Raw genomic sequence first — 23,953 nt, 5'->3', positions numbered from 1 at the left:
AGGATCATTTGAGGGCAAAGATTACAAAGCAGTTTGCAAATGTATAAATGATAAATAGGAAACGGGAACAGGATAAGAGTTGCTGAAGAGAGAGGCACATTTGTTCCTGCGAGAAAGCTGAAGGTCTGCAGCTTGGGGGGACCAAGATAGATTTCAGTAAATCTAAGCAATATACAGCAAGTATTTCGACGGTATCTTTGTCTTAGAAAATTGCCAGCTAAGAAAGCAACTCATAATGACTATTAGATTTGGAGTGTGTGAGTGTCTGAAATCAATCCTATATATACACACTGCCCTTGGCAACTCAAAGAAGGATGGGACAGACATGTGAAAAATGATAATCAGTTTAAACACACCAAAACTCCCAAACCACCTCACCTCTGGAATAAGTCTGTCCAAATGCTCAGCTCGATTCTCATGGGAGGGGTGTGTAGAAAACCATTCTGGCACTCTTGGTTGCCCTGTAAGAGTCTCAGCTAGCTCCATTTTCTGCCAGAATACAGAACTTGCTCTTACATCCATACAAGCCTAGAAAGAAAGAGAAGGTGATATCTCAGAAAGATAATGAATTGCAATCTTAAGATGATGCTTGTAAACATCACTGGCCGTTCCCTTCACATCGAAAGCAGAGAAAAAGCATAGATAAGTAGGTTTCTCTACGTCTTCAGTGCTCTGAAACTCTTGGGAGCAACAGGTATAGCCTTAACGAAATAAAATCAAGTTGTTAATTTCTGGGCTGAGCAAAAAAGTGCTTCGCAGGTGAGCTGCTTCAGATGCAACTCTAAACAATGACTCACCATGCATGAAACCTGAGACGATAATAGTCAGAGCTAGCAGCAGAAAAATACATTTTCTAGAAGAGAAATGTAAGTGGCAAAGTATCATAAATGTTACGATATCAATGATCAAGGGAAAACTGTTTTAACTTCCATGGTTAAAGAAGAAAACCATGGGAAAGAGAAAAAAGTAAAATAAATGAGCATTTATATCAAATGAAAGGCTGGAGCTTGCTAATGGCATGTACTGGGTTATAAATTAAAATTAAAATTACAGAACTACTGGGTTCCGTAGCATATGCTAAATGCTAAAGGAAGAGTAAAAGGAAGAACTGCTTAACATTAACAAACTAACACCGGGAAATTGTTTTTTTAAACAACAACAACCTATATTGATCTCTTTTTTTTTTAAATAAAAGTATTGAAGACTGGAACTCGAGTCATGGGGAAACTGCATAGTGCCTGCAAATGCAAACAACTCTTGAAACGGAACAGGTGGCATTTCTGCACATATGCCAATGCAAGAGGAGGAGATACCAATTATGCTAATAGAAGCAAAACCATCTGGGTTAAGTTCTTGACCTTTACAGGCAAAGAAGGAGCTGCTGTAGCAAAATGGATGAAATGGAAACAGACTTATAAAGTGCTCGAGACAAATAAACACGCCACGGAAGGAAAGAAGGGAAGAGCTTATTTTTAAATAAATAAATCTGTATTTGGCTTAAAACCCAATACTTCTCTGAATTAATGCACACACACACACACACACACACACAGAGAGAGAGAGAGAGAGAGAGAGAGAGAGAGAGAGAGAGACAGTTGTTGTTGTTGTTGTTTTTAAGAGTTTTGGTTAACAATCAAAGCATTACAATCAAAGCATTTGTAGCAGCACTGATTCCACAGATCTGGGTCTCTCCAGCAATCAGCACATTTACATGGTCCCAGTATGGCTCACTGTGACGTGTGAACCAGGCTGTCCTCTGTTTCAATTGGTGTTACAAGTTCAAGTTGATAACTGCAACACAGGTCTCCACCGCTTTCACTCTTTCTCCCTTCTCAAACAAATAGTTCTGTATTACAACTACAAAGCGTCTCTTTCTCATAGGCTGAAATGTCTCATCTCAAGTTACATTTCTTTTCAAATATTTTTCTCAGCGACTACATTTTTCCAAGAAAGATCTGATTAACCCTTTCCCTTTGCTTTGGCTTAGTACTCAAATAGTTTCCTAGGCTGGGATGGTCTGAAACCCACAACTCTCCAGGGCAAATTAGAGGTCTCCATAGCTGTGGACACAGAACTGAACTGAGAGATATACACACACATCAGGTTAAAGATGCTCCAGGCATTTGGATAATAAATATTACTGTGTGCTGGGGTGATGTGGGCCCTTATCAGAGGCACCAGCTTCTCCAGGAGATTGAGGAGATGTTGTGCGACATCCTGACATCGTGCATGCAGCCCTCTGAACATTGAGGGCTCCTGGTCCACTCCAAAAACACAAAACACATGGGGGGGGGAAGTGTCTCAGCCCTCAGAAGCCAGCGCCTATGGCTAATAAAGCAGCTGCACTGTGGTATCTATTATAAGGGAGTAATTTGTTATTTATGCTTTATATTTCATTGAAGAGGGGGGTTTTAACAATTTGTTATATGAAGCTGCCCTTTGTTCCAGAATGGAGGAAAGTGAGGTGAAAAAGCAAACAACTAAATAAATATGATAAAGGCCGCTTTCCCTCATCCAGACACCCTTTAAGTACATGCTGAAGCATCATTCTCTCCTTTGGGTGTAAATGCTTCCTACTTTTCTGTATCCTCAAAGGCCAAATATAAATAATTGTAACAAACCAATAAGCATTGGCAATATTGTCAACCCTAGAAAGAAGCTTGATGGATTTTCACCCAGAGGAATAAAAGTTATTGTGAACAGCACTGTTTGCAAAAATGCCTGTGAAAATAAGTGGTCCACTAACTTTGTTCCTCTCCCAGCAGTCAAGCTAACTAGTTTGTGTGTGTTCTAATAATAAATTCTAATAATAATACTAACACTAGGTGGCGGTGGTGGTACAGTTATCCCATTCCTGTACATATGAAATGGTAAGGATTTTTTGTATTTTGATGAGCCTCATACTGAAATCCCAAATTATTATTCATAATATCATTTTTATTAATCACATTCCAAGCAACCATCTCATGGCGGTTTACAAACAAGACAATCAAAAACATTTAAAAACACAAAAACAGCAAATACATTTAAAACAAGACTAAAACCCTAATACAGCAGACGGCAAGGGAAAGACCCATTTATTTAAGGTGTTACAACTATACACAGAAAACCATTTGTGAAAAACACTGACTACTTAAAATGAAGCAAAGGAACTTTTTCTATTCTGTTGCCAAAAACTATTATTACCTTAGCAGCAAACCAAAGCCCAATTTTGTCAGCCTCCGCTTCCAATGTCCTGCTATATGGCCTATTGAACAGCAACTAGAAGGGAAAGGAAAGAGACATCAGAACTTTGTTCTTGCCAGTTTCTGAAACCAAAGTAAGCATTTTCCTAACTTACATGCAACAGACAAGTTTCAGCAGAAGTGTTCCCCCTCCTACTCTTTCTGCAAAGGGCTTAGAGAAGAGGCTGTAGATGTACATTTTCCCTTGGGAATTTAGGAAGCAGCTAAATCAGCAGTTGCATTAGCAGCATAGCTGAGGACCTGCTGCGTTCTAGAGTTTGGTTCCAATAAAAGCCATGCATGCCAGCAGTGCTTCTTCACTTTTCTCTCTCTCTCTCTCTCTGGTCTACAGTAGACAGAATGATAGCATGTGCTCCAGTGTTTTATAGATTGAAGTAGTGGGTGCAGCTAAGCGGGGAGTATTTGCATGGCCTGGCAAATAATGACAAGAGGCCAGAGCTAGCCACAGGTGAAAAAATGAAACTAAAATGCATGCAACCAGATGGGTTTTGATAATAAAAGCAGTGAGGTATTCTGCAGACACATCAGATACAGATAAAGAGACATCTATGTGCTTTATTGCATTTAGACCACTTAGCAGTCATTGGTCCCATTTTACAGATGGTTACAAAAAACATTTGAGGCACCGCAATATGCGTGTTCACCTTTAAATCCATGGCAGAGGTCTTAAGGAAAAAAGCACATCGGAGCATATGCAGAGTGCTTTCCCCCTCATATTAAAGCTTTTCAATGCAAAATGTAATGCAAATATCCATGAATTATAATACAGTGTAAACCAACGACTGGCGGTGACAGCAGAGCACAGAGATTGAAGTCAGAGAGAGCGGTGATGAGGGCGGATGGTAACAACTTAGGATGACTGTAGAAGAGGCACTGTCTCGCCCCAAGGAAAGCCCTGCCCAGCTCCAATCTACCTGCCGCCCAGTTCCCAAAATGTCATGGGAAATTACCCACACATTGTAAGGCTTCACACTGCAATTATGACAGCAAAAAAACTTGGATAGCAGGTTTTCTGTGCAGTAGCCCAACTGAAAGTAAATTGTGGATATGAAAGATGGACATGCCTTATTACAGCCTCAAGACTCTCCTCAGCTGTAATAGAGTTTATTCAGTTTCCATGTTTGCTCCTTTTAAAAACAAACAAACCAAAAACCTGATTTTTCCGCCTGATATTTGACAATACTGCCAAATTTCGTTTCGTTTTAACCCTACAGGCATAGGGAGCACAGGGGGCCTACAGATGTGGATAGACTCCAACTCCCATCAGCCCCAGTCTGCATACCCAGTGGTCAGGAACCACCTGCAGGGCCACAGGGGCCCTTGCCCAAATGGACCAAAGTCCATTTGAATTCATACCATATTTCCAACTGTATTTGAAATACCTCATATTTTGCATGGACCACAGGTTTCATAAACTTACTCCCCTTCCAGAGTGTCACTGACAATAGTGGAATTGGGATCTTTTTAATTCAGTATTCTGAGGATGTGGTTTTTCAAATCTTGTATTAATCATGTATTAATCTTGACACATTTTCACCAGTTGGTAAAAAAGCTACCTGGCCACACGGTTATTCCAAGGCACTAACTATGTTATATTGTTACTTTACTGTAGCGGTTTTATTTTGTAAACCGCCTTATTTTTCACAACAAAAGGTGGTTTATGAACACTACCAAATGAAATAAAAAATTTTAATTTGAGAAGCCAATCATTTCAAAGAGGTACCGCAAAATGGTCTTGCTCAGTGCCTTGTGGGTCACCAGAGATCACATTTAATTATGTGACTTATTGACTTCCGGTTGTCAGAGTGGTAATACAAAGTTACAACATTGACTTGAGAGGATAATACGGAATATTGCTAGAGGGAGCAGCACTGTACCCAGCCCAGACAGCTGTGGAAACCAAGAAACAGCAATAATAAAATCACCACATTTCTGCAACCTCAGAAGTTTTCCTGGCACCTCCCTTTTTAAAAAGAAAAGAGCTACCACAGGCATTTTACACTTCTGGAACGTGAAGGGAAAGAAACTGCCAAATGTGACAGAGAGCGAAGAACTGGGTTTGGCAACTTGTGTACTATAAAGCAAGCCTGGTGCTGAAGTATCATTGATCATCCTGACAGTTCCCTCAGCCATTTTAGGTTAGGTTACTGAACTGCCTTTTCCTACATCTCTGATTTTATTCCTGACTGGCAGGAAGTTCAAGTGTAATAAGAAACTTTGCAGGGAGAGCAGGACCATTTATTCTCTTCTCAGTTCCTGGTTAATGAGCCTTGTAGCACGGAGCAAAAGAGAAAGAAAGAAAGAAAGAAAGAAAGAAAGAAAGAAAGAAAGAAAGAAAGAAAGCCAAGTGGAAGGATCTCAGGGCATCCGAGGTTCTCGGGTCACTTGGGGAGATCTGTGGATTTCACCCAAGAATGTTAAAATAGCACAATATTGGCTCAACAGATGTACGAAGAACAGTATTACATTTTAAATTGTTTTCCGGGTCATCAAGCTAACCTTTAAAAATGCAAAGGCATAAAAGGAGAAGGACGTTCTATTGCAAAATGCATGCCATCCTCCAGAGATTGAACATTGTGGGTGATGAATGCTACAGTAGAATTTAAATTATTGATTCTAGGTAAGTATGCTCCACTCAGTAGTATGTCCAGGGCCAGCAGAACGAATTTATAAGAAAAATGTTTACTGGCTCAGAGCAGCGGCCTGGGAAATAACAAAGTACTTCCATTTCCTAGCGTAAACTCCCAGCTCACAACAGTCTGAAGTTTACAAACTAGAAGGCAATATATGTGTCTTTGGTGAATCAATCCAGTGGTGTTTTTTAAAAACAAACAAACAAACAAACCACACCTATGACAGTATGCATAATACACCCACAAAATGACCTACTTTTGTTGCGACTCCGTCTTATTTTTAAAACAGTGAGATCAAGACCTGCTTCCCATGGCGAAAAGGCAAGCCCGGGCTTGTAATTAGCTACTCACCCAGGGTGAACTGCAGTTTCTTTCCCCTTCTTAGATCCAACACGCAAGCTGACTTAAGACCGTAGGTTTACTGCTAGATCAGGTCCATAGTCTATTAAATGAAGCACTGTGTCCTGTAATACAGAGACCTCCCCCCACAATGAACACCCCCAATGCAGGAGCTAGATGAATGCTCTGTAGAACGGTGATCATCTTACCTCTTGAAACCAAGCTTGGAGCCAGTGGCCTACGATCGCTAAGCTGTCTACAGGGCAAACAGCCCAAATCATTATGAGAAGAATGAGCAGCACGAAATCCACAAAATGCATCAGGCTCGCCTTCTCTGCCTTAAAACAAGGAAAACTGTATTTTAAAACCACCTACTTATGTCCTAATCTTGCGCATGGATATTTAAGGTTTTCTGTATTCAAAACGATGCGCTGTCTACCAACCCCTTTTACAAAACGTGAAGACGCAGAAGTTGCTGTTACTTCTCCAACTTGGTTCACCAGCTGTTGCTGGACTACAACTCCCATCACATCCTGCTAGCTAAGGATTATGGGAGTTGTAGTCCAACAGCAGCTGGAGATCCAACTTGGAGAAACACTGTGTGAAACCACAATGCTGACAGAAGAAACACTGGATGCTGGAAAGCACCAACCCTGGGTAAGGAAGGCCTATAAAGAGCTATTCAGTTGTACGACACACCCCTAACTTCTGACTATGTCAGTTCAATTAACACCACAGATGCAGAGTTTGGAGCAAAGCTTATTAGCCCTAAGAGGCAGGCTGTGGGCATTGCTGGATAATTCCAGCCAAATATGGTGGTCTCCACATTGGTCACCTGTGACTACAAGCATGTGTTTAGTTTCAGAAGGCTTTGGCAACGTCACTATTTAAAACAAGATACATACCCCGTGTCCTAGAACAGCATGAGCAAGTTCATGTCCCAGAATGAAAGACAGCTCACTGATATCTGACACAGCAGACAGCATACCAGTGAAAACAAACAGTTGTCCATTCTGCAGGCAAAGAGAGGAAAAATAATACTGCAAACAAATTGTTTCACAGAGCAATTCAAAGTGGGGGTGGGGGTGAACCCAGAGCTCAGCCAGGCCAGCACCAGCAGAGCAGAAAAATGGGGAGAGGGGGTGAGAGACAGAATGGAGGGGAAAAGAGAAGTTGTGTTTCTTCTTTATTCCTCCTTTTCGTCAGTGCACTTCTTTTGGGGGGGGCGAGGTGAGGAAGGGAGACTTTCCTGCACGTTGGTCAGAAAAGGAGAGAAAATCAGCACGCAAACTTCAGGACACGTTTTCTCTCAACCCGTGTATTGGGGGAGGCTGGATCCCAGAAGCTCCTCTTCTCCCCAACACCTTTTTGCCCTCTCTACTGTGAAAGCAATAATGGCAGAGGAAGGACAGCGGTACCAAGTCAAGCCCAGTACTGTGTGCACTGACTGGCAGAGGCTCTCCAGGGATTCAGATTTGGTGACATTCCCAGCCCCGCCTGCAGAAGCCAGGGACTGAATCTGGAAGAGCAAGGGAGATGCTCTGCCTCTGAGCTAAGACCCCCTCACCCCGCCCTCACCGCCAAGAGGGAGATGCACAAAATCCTTCGGCCTTTGGGACGTCCTCCCAAGGACAATAGGACTGCACTGTCAGTTGCTTCTTTCCGAATTGTTACATCTCATCTTTGGTGTTTGATTTTTACTTACTGGAAGCACAACAGCATTAATGTCTGGCCCCTCCACCACATGGATAGTCCACTTGAACTCAGAGAATCCTGGAAAATCCTTGTTGCTGTCAACCAAATGCAAAAAGACTTTTTTGACCTCCTGGTAACGGGGGTCCGTTTCAGGCAACATTCTGCTTTTAAATTCTTCGACCCACTGGAAGAAAAAGAAGACGCCGCATACTGACCGATTCAAGGCAAGTAAAATTGCAATTAAGAGATACATTAATATGCATGAATATCCATGGAACAGAGGTCAGTACAAATTAAAATATATATGACGCAATCTAATTCAGAGCGGGGAGGAGACATCCACCATACTATTAGGGCAAGATGAATTTTTCAACTCCCAAATTCCCAAAATGAAGGGTGCTAAAAAGTTGTAGAATGACTTGGGAATTCAAAAGATATTTTGGTTACATTAATCTAATTTTGTTTGGTAAATAAAATGTGTGTAATATTGCATAGAAAAAATTTAAAAATGACCGCCAAGCACTTATATTTTAATATTATTCTTGTTTACTTATATTATGTATATTAATGATTTTACCTGACACTTTCAGAAGGCAAAATTAAAATTCTTTGGCTTTCCAAAAGCAGTTTATTTGCTTCTTAAGCAAACGTAGTCTTAGCAAGCTAAATGTTGTCCAAGCGCAAATATAACAGCAGATTTGAATCCCTTGCACCCAAAAATGTATTTTTAAGACCCCCTCATGGAAGAAATTTGCAAAAATTAAATTTCACCCCCTAAAATGACATGCCCTGCTGTACGATATCCATTTAGGGAATAAAATTTAAAGATGTGCTCGAGCAAAATATTTAACTCAGGAAAGGTGACCTAATGAGATGGAATACATCAGCAATTATATATACATATATTATTTACTAACAAGCAATATTCATCTTCCTCATGTAACAAGCAGTAAAACAGATATTCTCAATCCTTGCACTGCCAACACTCCTTAAATGGAAGAAAAATTCCCTCAGCTATGTGGGAAGGCCAGAAAACAGGATATATGCTTCATATAAGTTCCCATCTTCAATCACCAGCATTGTGCATTAATAAGGGTCTCAAGTGGTAGAGCTGGAGACCCTGAACTGTTACTGTGAGTCATCTCAGTTACTGCAAAGTGGGGCAGGGGAATTATTATTATTATTGTTTGCTTTTTTGAACAGATACCCACCATGGAATACTCCATCTGGGACAATTCCGCAAAATGGTCTTTCCGAAACACCAGAAGCCGAGAACGTCCAGTGATTGGTGTCTCTTCCAAGTGAGTAAAATAAAACAGGATAAATACAAGTCCTAAAGTACACAGGCCCAGGGCTATCTTCCATTTATTTCTTCTTGCAGCTTCTTTAAACAGCTCCTTCTTGTTTGGAGGAAGTGCCCTCCACCATTTTCTTATGCTCCTGTAAGGCACAAATATAGCAAAGTTCAAGGAAGCCAGAGCAAATCGCAAGTGTCCCTGACTGCTGCACCCTCATCAGTGCTACCAGCATGTGTTATAAATGTCAAAACTTAACAACAGAAGTGAATGTGTTCTTCGTACCTGGCAGGCTTGCATGTATAGCCATGCAACCAGCACCCTGCGTGCAGAACAGGAGAGTACAAAATCACCATTTTTAAAAACCATACTTGCCACACTGAAGCCGCAGGATGCATTCCAAAGAGGCTAGCATCGCATTCAATTAATTGGTTGAGTTAAAGGCAAGCTTCTCTGCTTAATGCAAACAAATAGCATGCTAGTCCATGATGCCCCAAAGTTCTTTCGCCTGCTGTGCCACCAGGAAACAAACCATGGTCTGGCTTGTTTTGAGTGCCCAACCTGAGGCTCATGGCGTGTCAACGACAAGTGGTATGCCAAGAACAAACCTTGATTGCCACATGATTTATTTGGAAAGAAAGCAACCATAGGCCTGAGTTTGGATGTAACAACAAGCCAGGCTCTCTTTCCTGTTAGCTTAGCAACAGCAGAAACAGAAAAAGAGCAGAGCAAAACCTTTTCAGTGGCATATACTAACATGCGGAATGCTCACATTAAACGATAGTTAACATCGTTAGTTGTCTTTAGCTATGGTTTAATGTGACACTGATACAACAAGCTATGAGGCTGCAGCAATGTTCACTTTGATACCTCACTCTACAAGAGTAAAACGGATATGCTGCACATTTTTGTACACATGAGAGAAATGGAGAATTAGGGAGGTTTTCTGGTTAACCCTGTGTCAGGCTCCGGGGACTTGGCTTCTTCCTCCCCTTTGGCCATAGATAAGCAGGACAGAGCGAAGAGTCCCTTACCATTTAAAGAGTCTTTAATGATCACAGCAAAAGAACAAAGCATTCATTATCAGAATTGAAGGTGTTCCCAATTAAGGCTTCCCCCCACTTCCCCCCAGTCACTTCCATCTCACAACCACCATGCTTTTTGTGTAGCCATCTTATCTGCTCTGTGTGACCTTGGACTGATATACTGAATACTTTCCAGCGAGAGAGAGTCGATTAGCTCTCTCTCTTCCTGTTCTTCTTCACTTTGCTGTTCACACCCCAGTTCTTCCCAACTTTTGTCGTCAGAACTATGCCCCTCTGCAAACCACTGTTCCAAATCTTTACTGCTCCAGGGCACCTTCAGGATCCTGATCAGGAGCAGGGGGAGGGTCCCACCACTCCTCACCAGAGCAGTACTCCTCAGCTTGGTCTCTGAGACCTAGAGACTGTGGGGCCTCCCAAACTAAGGAGATTGGTTAACTGTGCGTTATGAGGAGTCTGAGAGATGAGGAAAGGCAGCTGAGGGTTGTGCATAAGCACAACAAGAAGGGATGGGGGAGAGAGCTGGTGTAGGGAAGGAGGAAAGCTGAATGGGAAGTAAACAGGAGGAAGATATGGCAAACAGAGAGTGTGGAACCACCATCACTTTCATCAAACAAATGGGCAGCATCATATTTGGGATTTAAAAGGTTATGTGAACATATCCACAGCTGGACAGGAACCCAGGACCCATTTATGCATACAGCTGCCCACAAAGCTAGGGATCTACACAAAGTCTTGCTTCTGTACATAGGTGGATCAGGCAGCTTTTAAGGTGTCCAGGTTAAGGCGAGTCAAAGGCTGAGAAGGTGAGTTTAAAAAGAAGATGGATTTCAAGAACAAATAAATAAATAGGGAGAGATGGGGCAGTACCTACATAGCATGCACATGTTTGTAGAGAAAGAACTTCCATTTCAAATGAAGAGGAAGCAAAAGTAAGGTAATATAATGCCAGTCAAGTGGCAAGATATTACAGTCGTACCTCCAGTTACTAACTTAATTTGTCCCGGAGGTCCGTTCTTAACCAGAAACCGTTCTTAACCTGAGGCACGCTTTTGCTAATGGGGCCTCCCGCTTGCGCCATGCCGCCACCACGCGACTTCCATTCGCATCCCGGGGCAAAGTTCGCTACCAGGAGCACCTACTTCCGGGTTAGTGGAGCTCATTACCCGAAGCGTTCGTAAGCAGGATGGTACATAACCCGAGGTTGCACTGTATACCAAAAAAAATTAAAAAAAAATGGAAGATTGCTCAGTTGAAATTTGAGGATCCAAACAGCAGTTTAAATAATCTAATGCTATTCTCCTTCTAAACTTTTTTTTTTTAAGTTAATTTCTACAGATCTAAAATCTGGCTACAATGAAGCCTTTAAGAATGGAAAAGGAAAGCCAAAACAAAAATCTAATGCATATTTAAAGGCTGAGAAAACATTAACTATTATATTCTATTTTAAAAAACAACATTCTGCTCTGGAGAATAATAAGAAAAAGAACCAAGTTTCAAAACACTGAGACACCTTATTTACAGTAAGAAAAATGTGTTCATTTAATAACAAAGAAAAGGTTTAATAAGGGATGGGATTTATCACATATACCACAATGGTTTTCCACAGGGTCCAACTTGTATATACAATTTAAATTTAATAGATGGTTCCTTGAGCAGCAACAGAACATCCATATTGCAAAAGCACAAGTGGAGCATCATTTGCTGTTTTGGCCTACATAGTGAATATGTAAAGTTTATGGCCAGAATCCAGAGCACTGCAAAAGCAGCTCCAAGGGGATTTTATACTTGTTTTCCTCAAACAGAAGTCCTCCCTCTATGCCACAAGGCAAACCTGAGGACTTCCAAAACTGAGGATAATTTTCAAAAGCGATTTGTTACATGGCATGGGGAAGTAAAGGAGTCAGCTCTTCAAAGTCAAAAATTCTACTGCACTACCGCAAGCCTCAACTTTCTGGATCATGAACTATATATATACAGTGGTACCTCGGGTTACAAACACCTCGGGTTACAAACGCTTCAGGTTACAGACTCCGCTAACCCGGAAGTAGTACCTTGGGTTAAGAACTTTGCCCCAGGATGAGAATAGAAATCACGCATTGGCAGTGCGGCAGCAGCAGGAGGACCCATTAGCTAAAGTGGTACCTCAGGTTAAGAACCAATTAAGTTCATAACCAGAGGTACCACTGTACTAGAAAACTAGATGCATACTTTGTGACTGACCTATTCTTAAGCCCAAATTACTCAACCTCCAATCCAGAAAAACAGCTTACAAGGTGAAGCATCAGACACATGCCCTTACCACCGCTCATAAATCCAAGTGCGACGCAGGCCTATATATGGAGTGCCCCAGATTCTGAGAACCTTCCACTCCTTTCCCAGGAAGTTTGCAAAGGTGTGGCTTCCTCAGCAGGATAGTACATGCATGGGGACAGTGCTGCAGCAGCCCTCTGGTGTGCACATGATATCTAGGTTGGAGATTAGTAGCCAAATTACCTTTTAAAAGGTGACTAGAGATGAGGATGTGCTCCTAATATTAGAAGTGCATTACCAAGATCCAAATTTCGTTAACCGATTGGTCTGCAAGCTAGGAACGAAACTCACTGCGCTGAGTCACTGTTAAAAACTTGAGAGACGCAACTACTTCCTTGGTGGAAATTACACAACAAGGTGTGTCTTGGCAACACAGTTAAAAACATTCTAAATTTTATTATAAAGAGGAAATGTTTTTAAAGGATAATAAAGTGCCTAACTGCTGGTGGCATTTAGGAGAAAAAGGCACTGCTCAGACAGTATAGAACTAAAATCACAGGAAGAACACTCTGCACCTAAGCCACCAAGTTGATGCCATTTCAAACTAAGCATATTTAAAGCATGTTTATTTCTTCTGCTTCATTCCCACCTTCCCACCAAAGTGATGAACAGAGTTGCATACTCCACTTCAGAGGTGTTACAGAGCTTCGCAGAGTTCAAATCAAGGAAGCAGTTGGCCTTTCAAGTAATTAAAACTTGGCTAAGGTAAATGAAAATCAATAAAAACCAAAACATATCCCCAAAGCAGGGGCTGCTTTCATGGGAAAGCACAGAAACAGAGGTGCAATTTATCATGGTTCCAGGCCGAGAATGGACAATACTCACTCTCTCCTTCCTACAGCCCCTGCCCCATCCTCTTCACAAGAATCAAAAGTGGTACTGTACTATCAACCTAGTGCCTAGAGCCAGGAGACATTATCCCTCAGTACTGGGAGCGCGGGCAAGGGACCAGAAAGTACCACAATGCTATTCTAGCGTCCTTTGCTGGAGGATAGAGGTAGAATATTCACGTATTTGGGGGAACAGTTTGGGAAACAGCATAGGAATGTACTTTACCCATTTTTATCCAAGTTACACATGTTCTTCCAAGCTACCTCACCAGGCTTTAAAACAGGTGAGAAGAGGAGGGGAGCAGAGACACAAAATCAGCAGTCATTCTCGCAAAAAGGTTACATACGCTTCAGGTTACATACGCTTCAGGTTAAAGACTCCACTAACCCAGAAATAGTGCTTCAGGTTAAGAACTTTGCTTCAGGATGAGAACAGAAATCGAGCTCCAGCGGCACGGCAGCAGCAGGAGGCCCCATTAGCTAAAGCGGTGCTTCAGGTTAAGAACAGTTTCAGGTTAAGTACGGACCTCCGGAACGAATTAAGTACTTAACCTGAGGTACCACTGTATTTGCAAGGCTCCTTTGCAACATTATGAGCATGCCAGACAGTCTTATGTGAAGTTTCCAAAGTATCCTATTAAGCTTGCATCTAAATTTACATTGCAACAATGTAGTATACTCTATACTGCTATAGTGTGTAGCAGAGCAATATTAATGTTTACCTCCCAAGGATGACAGCAAATAGTTTCTGAACAGGCTTCAATAGAATCCACAAGATTGGAACGGGAGCCGCCTTCAATGCTGAAGATCTGTGAAAAGGCCTGTGAAACTGGACATTGTGAGAAGCAGTCAAGTGTCGAGATTTTTGAAAAGAAAGTCCTCTTGCCCTTTGCTCAGAGAGAATACAAGGCCTCCTAGAACAGCTGTGTGCAACGTTGAAAATTCCTGCATTCTTAGGGTTCAAAAGCCACACTTGACTTTTATTAATGAGGTTACTGTAGGTGTTGGAACTTTCAGTCATTAAGTAGCACCTTCTGTTTTTACTTTTGTTCCATGATTGGCACTTAGTCACTTGATGCTGGTGTCTGTTCAATGCTTCACTGGAAAACTTGTAAGGATTAATGCACTTTCCCCAACAGGCCAAAGATGTAAATCTAGTTAAAAGACAGTTTCTTGAGCCACTAAGAGCAGCCATCACTCACTCTCTCATGTGTTACACCTAGAAATGTAAATCAAGAGTATATATTTTTAAATGATGCAATAGCAAATGATAACGCTATAAGACACTAAGCTCTTTAAGGGTTTGTATTCACTGGAACTCAGTACTGGGTATTGGGAAAACCTCAGCATGGTTCTACCAAAGTGCTGGGATCTGTTGCTGGGTACAATGGCCTAGTTCAGATAATTGTTCCAGGTTTCAAAAACTATGGTTTATTAAATTAGGAGCATGAGCCAGGGCGAAATACCTACACTCTTTCCACTGTTCTGCTTCATTTCTGATTTACAAAAAGCCAGAGTTGTGGGTCCAAAACTGTGTAAATCTGTCAGTTAGTTAGCAACCAGGATAATATCTGACAATAAGCCAAAATTCTCCAGATATAATAGGGAACTCAGGCTTAGTAAAAGCCAGAAATGAAGTGCTGAACAGACACACTATTGAACATGAAAAAAATCCACACTGAAGAGGAAAAGAGGGTCAAAACGAGTACAGTTCCCTCTATCCCATTGCTAGTTCCCAAGTTCACAAACTATTAAGATAGACTTTCCCCACTTTGGGCCAAACCACAGTTTTGGAAGCCCAGAAAAATAGTCCAAACCAAGCCAATGGGTCACACAGAATCTTTACATCCATGAGCTACATCACACATAGTTCAGGTAACCAGTTACGTAGTACACGGCAATGTGTGGGAGTGAGCCTTGGATTCTTTTCTCCCAACAGGGCACACCTGTATGAGTAGGACTTATATAATACATCCACCCCATTTTTTAAACTTGCATGAATTGCATGTAAACCCCATTTACACACAGAGTGGGAGAGAATATGTGGTCCCTATAAGAACATCAAGGGTTGGAACCAATGTAAGAATCCTGACCACAGCCACTGGCACTTATTTTCCATATGTGACACCTTGGTTTCCAACCAAAATTTGGGATACAATGAAGTGATTGCAGAGTTGAAAAAGTTGATTTGGGTGTAATATCCCACTGCAGTAAATGCAGGTCCCACTTCTGATCTTTAGCTGACCATTTCTCTGGTTGATTACTTCGAATCACTGGGTTGCCGTCAACTACCGTTTACTCAGAGTAATTAACTTGTACTCACTTAAATTACTGGACCTAAGTTAATTGCAGCCATTAATTTAAAGACGCCTACTCTGAAGATAGTTGAATACAACCCACCACATGAAATTCAGCACACACGTAACTTCCTTGGCATCCGTAGCCCATGGCCCTCTGTCCACCCTTTTTACCTTGTTCTCTGTTCAGTGTCAGCAGCAAACTCCTTCCCTCGGGCCAACAGTCAACCCCTTCCCTTAACTCTCTGATTTGGCTTCCCTTTCAAAGTTTCCAAATATCACCTCCATCACTAAATCACTAGGTGTCTTTATGCAAGCCACAATCTCTCATCTTCACCCCCTATTCTCCATCTGCAAGATGGAGATAGTAATATTGATCTACCTGGCAGAGTTGTTGTAAGGATTATTGAGAGATTCCAAGTAAAATGCTCTGAGCTCTCTGAAGTGCTATATAAGCACTAGCAGCTAACTCCCTGCTTTGTTTACCATCTAGCCCAGCCTCCCCCAACCTGGTGCCCTCCATAAATTCTGGACTACAATTCCCATCCGCAACACTGTCAGCACAGCTGTGGTAGCTGGGAGTGACGGGAGTTACAGTCCAAATCTACAGAGCACCAGGTTAATCTAGCCTGAGAAGTCAAAAGCTTGGGCACTATCCTGTCATATTTTGGTTGTTCAGGGCAGATTCATTAACAATGCACTCATGTCCCATGGAAAACACCCTCATGAAAGTTCATGTACTGACTGTACTACCTTCAATATCAGGAGCCAACTCCCTGTGAGGGAAGATCTGGCCGTCATATTCAAACCCAGAGACAATTGCATGGAGAGAATGACACAAGGAAATAGGTGAGGCTTTAACTAAGGCTGACTATCCAAATGTCAAAAAAGGGGCACCGGGGCAAGCAAAATGAGGAGCAGGCAGGTGTTTTTTCCCAGAAGCAGAGCCATTCTTCTTTCCCTCATAGAAGAGATATTTCTCACTTAAATTTCAAGTCAAATTTGCATTGCTAATTAAAACCAGCAATAAACGGCTGGATTAGGTGGGAATCCTAAACCATATTATCTGCTATATGAGTATCAGGGGAAATGCGGGTTCACCTTGTGACTTGGGTGGCTTTGTCCCACAGAAGCAGTCACAAAGTGGAGGCCTGAGGGACCAGAGAGACGATGCAACGTATTGCTTGGCTAAATAAATTTCGCACGCTTTTAACTTCCAATATCTTTCCAGTTACAGGCCCCTGTGGCTTCAGAAGCACCCATCGCGAGTGGTGCTCCGGGGTCTCCTTCAGCTCCTAGGCTCGAGGGCGAGGAAGGACACGCACACCCTCTCTCCTGCGCCTCAAGCCATGCGAGTAGAACCCAGGTTTCCCTTGGCGCAGAAGCGCCGCGGGGGAACCGACCCGCCGCCTCCCTGCGCCACCTGAGCCTCTTTGGCCAACGTCAACAGGAGACGCTGCGAGGGCAGGAAGGGGAAACGCCTTCCGAAGAAGACGCAGCAGCAGGGAAACCGGAGCCAATAGAGAGCAAGCGGGACGCCTCCTTATAACTGCCTTTCCCCCGCCATCGCCACTCCCGTCACCTACCAGCCGCAACAGAACAAACTGGTTCCAGGAGGAGGAGGCGAGGTTGCCAAAAGCTCAAGTCGGAGACGAGGCGCGTGGGGTGGGGGGAGGGAGAGGAGCAAGATCCCCTGCTCCGGCGATCCCTCCAGCAAGTAAAGACGTAATGGGGGGGGGGGCTTGAGATACCAGCGCTTTACCCTTACTAGCCGTCCGCCCAGCCCTGGAGAGAAGAAGGGGCGCTGCGCGTAAAGACGCAATGGCGACCTCTGGGACCCTTTGGCCGCGGAGAGGCGCGCCCTTCGCCCTCCCCGTGCACCAGGCCTCTTCCCCTTGCGCTCTACGGCTGGGGCGGCCGCTTGCCTTTCCTTCCGGGCTGGGGAGGGAGCCAATCGGTGGCGGAGTTTCCCTGTTTCGCGACCGAGAGAAGGCCGCCTCCAGCCGCTGTGTTTACTGTCAGCGAGTTGAGCGTGGAGGAGATTCTGAGCTGTGATTCTGCACCTATCTACCGGCAGTCCGGAGTGATGGAATGCAGTCATAGAATTGTAACAAAGGGACCCCGAGGGTCATCCAGTCCAACCCCCTGCAATGCAGAAATGTGCCATATTCGGTGGCATGTGTAGAACCAGGTTTTTAAATGTGCTTGTCAGCATGGGCGTAGCCAAGGGGGTGCAGCTATGCCGCCCAGATCAAATAAAACAATAGAAATACTTAACTAACTGACCAATCTCGTCGGTATTGCGCCCCCTCCCCCAGCAAAAGTCCTGGCTACGCCCATGCTTGCCAGATGCGGATCTGCCGATATTTCCATTAGTACACCAGCGATGGGTGGTTCAGAAGTGTGTTGGGGCACTTACACTACCCTCAAATGGGCACACACATATTGCAAGTGCACTTACATGCAACTAGGTAACACTGGGAAATAAATGTCCACGTGTGGTGTCTTTCCCATAGCCCAGGGGTACTGGAGAAATCAAATGGAAGAAACCTTTAAACGGTGGCTCATCAACAGCCTTTCCTGTTGCAAGGGAAGACAGAGATTTTTCTCCTTCTGGACATCTGGATTTCAAAATTAGGGGAAGACAGACAAGTTATGCCATAATGGACCATTAATGTGAAGAGGGTACTTTTCAGTGGCTGCAGGGTCCAGAGCATACTCTAATTAGAGATGCACTAGGCTCACTCAGCTCAGGGGTGGGAAACCTCTGACCTGCAGGACTAATTTGGCTCGGCATGGGTTCCAGTTTGGGACACAAAGCCATTTTCCCAAAACCATGCCCACCTGCCCCACAGCTGCAACATGAGGAGTGGGGCTGATAGAAACACAGCTGCCTTTGTACAATCAGGAGCCTTAAAGTGCCCCGGCAAGGGAGGCTTCTTGTCAGTGGCAATGAGAGTGATCCTGTCGGGTTCAGCTGTGCTACTAAGTTCCCCATGGAGAACTTGGCAGTGCAGCCAACCCCTGCCCAAAGTGGCTCATGAAAGCAGATCACTCTGCTTTCCACAGTCCCCCACCAACCTGGGAGCAAACTCAAAACGCCACCTTGTGATCTTTCATTGGAAAGTATGGTTTATAAATACGTAAACAAAATAAATGATGCAAGCACTAAATTCCCTTTTGCAGCTGTATTATACCTCCTTCTGTATCTTTACAACAGCCATTATGACGTAGGTTAGGCTGAGAGTTGGTGAATAGCCTAAGGTAGGAAGTGAGCAAAAACAAGGACAAGTTAAGTGAGTTTAAAATGTGAAACTACACATGCTCATGGTGTTTTCTTTTTGTTTATCAGGGTTGGGGAAATGCTTTTCATTTGTGGTTTGCTGATGATTGTGCAGCTGAACAGACACACAAGTACTTTTTCTAGCCCATGAAAGCTTTTGTGATAATAAACCACAAGACTTATTTTGTGAGACTTTATTCCATTTGTTCCTTTTGGGAGGAAGGGGGGGCTATTTTGGGAACTGAACTAGGGCCCTCAAATCACCTTAAAAGGACTGCGGTGGGTTTAATTCTCCTGTGCCTTATTCAGAAATATGAAGCCGTGATAGTTATTCTAGGGAATCTTGGAAACAGCAAACAACACTATCTCCATTGTCAAGTCATGTTTGCATCCTGTCAGCCCTTCAGCCAGACGGATGGCATAACCTTACAAGTCATTAGCTCCTCTATTTTCAAAAAAATGCTTATCTTTCATTAAGTATTCATAAAATAATAAGAATGTTAAACCACTGTGAAATATTTATAGAGCAGTAAGGAACAGGTTTACTCTACAGATTTGGAACTGAGATTTTGAATATTTAGAGATATATTTATGCATTGCTTTTGAAGATGACATTTGCAAACAAGAAAGGAGATATTGCCCATGAACCTGAAATAAGTAGCTCTGGGAGCTGAGTTTCTTAAAAAATAATTGTGGCATAAAATTATGAGGCTTGCAATAAAATATTAGCTGCAGCTGTCAAGCTGCCAGTCCTGACACTAAAACTCCCTGGTTCATTTAGCACCCGCTACTCAGGCTGAATCTTATACGCTCCTTTCTGGGGGAAAGTTCCACTGAACTCAATGGGGCATACGCCAGGGCAAAGAAGTATAGGCTTGCATCCATATATTAAAGCCTATTGCTTCTCCCAAAGAATCCTGGGAACTCTCATTTGTTCAGGGTGCTGGGAAATTGTAGCTGCAGGGGTTAAATGACAGTTCCCAGGTTTCTTTAGGGGAAGCCATTTTTTTAAATGTGCTTTCGAATGCACCTAGGATTACAGTCCACACCTTCACATTTGCAGACTGGCCTGGCTCAGGTACCAGAGTTCTCACCAGAGACAACTGAAATTACTGAGACCCACTGTTTTGGCTCCCACTCATAGACACAGTACTTGAACTTTCAACTTTATTGCCAAAGGCGTTATTCCAAAATTCTCTGCAGGGTCTAAAAATAGGTCAGGTTACAGGTACACAGGTCAGGAGTTCAAAAGCTCTCTAAGACGAATGGCTAAGATGTCTCAACACTTGACACACATGCTTGACCCACCTTTTGAAGAGCAGGGCAGGTGCGGTCATTTGTGTTGTTCTCTTACCAAAGACTGGGCAGGCAAGCAGGCGCTCCTGCAAGTAGGCTGGCTCTGCTGGTGCTGACATGGCCAATGGAATGTCCTTAGAGATGGAGCAGTGCATCCATCTCATGGTCCGACCTAGGCTCAGAAACCTTCCTTGAGGTGGGAAAAGCTTCAAGGCAGGGTGGAGACTGGATCAGATGGCTCTCCCACAGCTGGAACATCCAATGCCACTGGGGTGGTGCTTTCTCCCAGCAAACCACTTGGCCCCTCCCCAACGCCAGGCACTCTTCCCATTCGTCATCCCCCTTGGACCAGCCCTGCCAAGATGTCTTCACAGGGCGTATGACACCCACCCTGAGAGACTTCTTGTTCTCATGTCCTCCTTTAAGGCCCTTTAAGGCTTTCCCATAGTTGGCCACTGTGAGAACAGGAAGCTGGACTAGATGAGCCATTGGCCTGATCAAGCAGGCTCTTCCTATGTTCTTAAAATGGGGCAGAGCCAGTTTCAAAATGGCAGCAAAGACAGTTTGGCATAATCACCTGGCAGTTGCAGATATTGATACATAATCCTTCTTTGGAAATTGCTAAATCAGAACGAGCCACAGTGAGCCTCAGGCTTGCCCCTCTTCCAGCCTGGCTACAAGGAATTCACTTCCATTTGGGCTTAGCTCCAGCTTCTCATATTGTGAGAAACAACAAACAACTGTGTTTGCTGTTAATAATGGTTTGTTTGAAACAAGGCACCTTAAAACCATGGGCTATGAAGTTGGCTTGTTTAAACAACCACAGTTAAAATGAACAACAATTTGGTTTAGGGAAACACACTAAACTGTGGTTAATGGAAGAGTGAAAGGTTCTGACATGCTATTTCAAACATGCCAGAGGCTCAGCTTGCTGTGACTCATTCTTGTCACACTAAACTATGGTTTAGCTTGCCAAACGAATGTGGCTGCTGCACAGATACTCTGTCAATTGTGGGTGTATGAAGCTTATGTTATGGTACTAAATTCACATTATGCACCCTGCTTTTCTAAAACACCCCTGACTGGCAATCCTACATATTAATATTCTGAAGTCGTCACCAAATGTAGCATGAGTAATTACAGGATAGCTTCATTGAAATCCAACAGTGAATACCTTTTAATATAAAAATGTAACATGTATAGTCATACAATTAGAAATGTGTAAGTGCTGGTTTTCTTTAAATAGGCAGCTAGATCTACAGACATAAGTAGTTATTAAAGGCTGTGGCTGTTCGTGAATTTTAATGAAGACATAGCACCTTTTATTTTGAGGAAAGGATCAAAAAGAGCTTTTTAAAATAAAGTTCCCAAGAGACTCTGGCCTTAGGTCAACCTTTGGACAATTGAACTAACATTATTTTCTATACAAAAAGCCCGACACCTTATATTGTACATAGACCTTGGCTGCTACAGGTTTTACCAAGGGCAAGCTCTGAGGTATATCCAGGAATATAGCAGCCCTTTAAAATATGCTTCGAGCATTTTGCTACTGAGATAAAGAGAAAAGAAAATAGAAAAACACCATCTGCATTTCATTAACAGGAGGCCTGCTTTGCCTACCAAACACCGTGTCTAGAAAAGGCAGAAAAAAAGCAGGAGGAGCTGAAATTGTATTTTGCTGAAATGCGTAGCAATTCCAAAATTAAAATTTCATAGGATTATGGATGTCAAAATGCGGATTTGGAGAGTATGTGTGAAAAACCCTGAAATGGCTGAATAAAATGTTGCTAAAACAATTGCAGTCCCTTTGTATGACAGATACATGGCTTTTGTAAATGCAAGCCCAAATGGAATTTACCTTACCTCCAAGGAGTGCTGTTTATACAATACACCTAAAATACAAACTTTTCCTGGCTGCCAGGTCCCTCAGTGTGATAGCTTACTAAAAGACAGGTGAAAACTTATTGTTTTTTTCTCTACCTTTTTATGCTTGCAGATATTGTTCAATAGTCCCCAGAAAGAATTAACAGATTTTAACGTTCTTGTACAAAGAAACTGTACTGTATCTGTGTAAATATTCAGGGAATGACAGAGGTTAGAGAGAATTAGAACTAGGATTCCCCTCCCCCCATCCTTTGTGCACTGGAGACCCCATTCAAATAGGCCATTTACTAGAAAGATCCAATTATTATACTGTTGTTCAGCATATTTCCTCCGGTGAGAAAAAAGACTTTTTTTTTACACACACACACACACACACACACACACACACACACACACACATACAAGTCTAGTGGGGGACAGACGTTTATTCCAAATAAAAATTGCCTGAGAAATAATGGGAGCAAATGTCACCGGTTCTTTTGGGGTCCATCTCTAAAACCTCAGAGGAGGATTACAAATCCATTCTCATTCTGCCTCTCATTTAGATAACAACCATGTGTCTCCCCATAATTGTTTCCTAGGTAGTGAAGTGTACTGGAGTAGGATTCTAAGTGTATTGTCCCTCAGGGAGCAAAGACCTTCATGAAAATAAAATGAGGATCTTGTCAGCTTATTCAGCGTGTGCAAAATTTAAACGAGGCAAAACTGTGGCATAAGGAATAGTGCTCTGGCTGCCAAACAATATAATATATATATATATATATATATATATATATATATATATATATATATATATAAAACCTGGGAAAGTCAAGTCTTCCTGCTCTGATAGGCAATTGTAACATCTCAAGAGTAATTTTAGCATTAAAATGAAGTAATTGCGGCACTTAGAAATTTATCAAAACCCTGAAACAGATCAATGGGAAGGCTTTGAAAAGGGTAATTGTACCTGCATGGGAAAGATTATTGCTGTAATAGTATTAACCATCCCAATTAAGGAATAGGGAATTGAGGGGGCAATTTGTTAATATTACAACCCATTCTCTGAAGAAGTGGTTAAAACCCTAAGATATAAATTATGTAGTGTTTATCAGTATTTTATCACGATTATTTAATTACTTAAACTGTTCCAACTGTCATGTACCTAGCTTTTTTGTAAAGCACTTGTGATTAGATATATCTATATATTTCCTAAGCATGTCAAAGGACAAGAAAACCATTTCCAGTGTGGTGAGATCACTTTACATTATATACAGTATGATTGCGCTGCTAAAACAACAGAGTTTTCTTACACCTCAACAACTATTAAATTTATTGTCACCCAAACTTCTGTGGGCCAGATTCCAATTCATCAGAAAGCATGAATATGTTTACTAAATTTCCACAAATTTCACATGTAATTCCAATACATAATAATTTTTTTCTTTTGTTTTATCAACTTCCCCTTTTTTTATTTCGGCCCCTTGCTGCACCCTATCTTCTGTCTCTTATATTATAATCACAATGCAATAATTTCTAATTATTCCTTTTGCTCATAGTTCAAATCCTGCTCATGGGTTCTTCATATTATAATGTTTCTTTAAATAATAAAAAAGAGGCTTTCATTGTTCAATAAAACAATCATCACTATTTTTTCTTATTACTGAAACTGGGTGCAAAACCTATTACTATGTGCTGATTAAAGTGAAATATTTTTTGTTGGCTGGTTTCAGCTCTAGCGACAACTAGATCATGTTTAATGAGGCAACCATTTTGACTGTCCACATTCGTAGAGCAAGTGAATGTTGCCCACTGGGTAAG

General features: G+C 42.3%; 1 protein-coding gene across 2 annotated transcripts in view; it reads right to left on the bottom strand.

The window, feature by feature from the left end:
• Positions 1 to 18,398, bottom strand: part of OMA1 (OMA1 zinc metallopeptidase) — a 32,025-nt gene extending 13,627 nt beyond the window's left edge. The window contains exons 1-8 of one of the 2 annotated variants that reach the window (XM_083619385.1): positions 17,762 to 18,398; positions 14,116 to 14,612; positions 9,124 to 9,352; positions 7,923 to 8,096; positions 7,123 to 7,230; positions 6,427 to 6,555; positions 3,187 to 3,261; positions 379 to 528 (exon numbers count right to left, since the gene is read on the bottom strand). In XM_083619385.1, the coding sequence (XP_083475511.1) occupies positions 379 to 528; positions 3,187 to 3,261; positions 6,427 to 6,555; positions 7,123 to 7,230; positions 7,923 to 8,096; positions 9,124 to 9,352; positions 14,116 to 14,588 (1,338 nt within the window). In that variant the 5' untranslated portion in view covers positions 14,589 to 14,612; positions 17,762 to 18,398. Of the gene's footprint in view, positions 1 to 378; positions 529 to 3,186; positions 3,262 to 6,426; positions 6,556 to 7,122; positions 7,231 to 7,922; positions 8,097 to 9,123; positions 9,353 to 14,115; positions 14,613 to 17,276 lie in introns of both variants that reach the window. The other variant, XM_083619384.1, reaches the window with a different exon arrangement.
• Positions 18,399 to 23,953: the final 5,555 nt, after the last annotated feature.

The sequence above is a fragment of the Podarcis filfolensis genome (genome assembly GCF_964270895.1).
Source record: "Podarcis filfolensis genome assembly, chromosome: 6".
Classification (NCBI taxonomy): Eukaryota; Metazoa; Chordata; class Lepidosauria; order Squamata; family Lacertidae; genus Podarcis; species Podarcis filfolensis.
The sequence above is the reverse complement of the archived record's forward strand: the minus strand, read 5'-3'. Positions and strand labels throughout refer to the sequence as shown.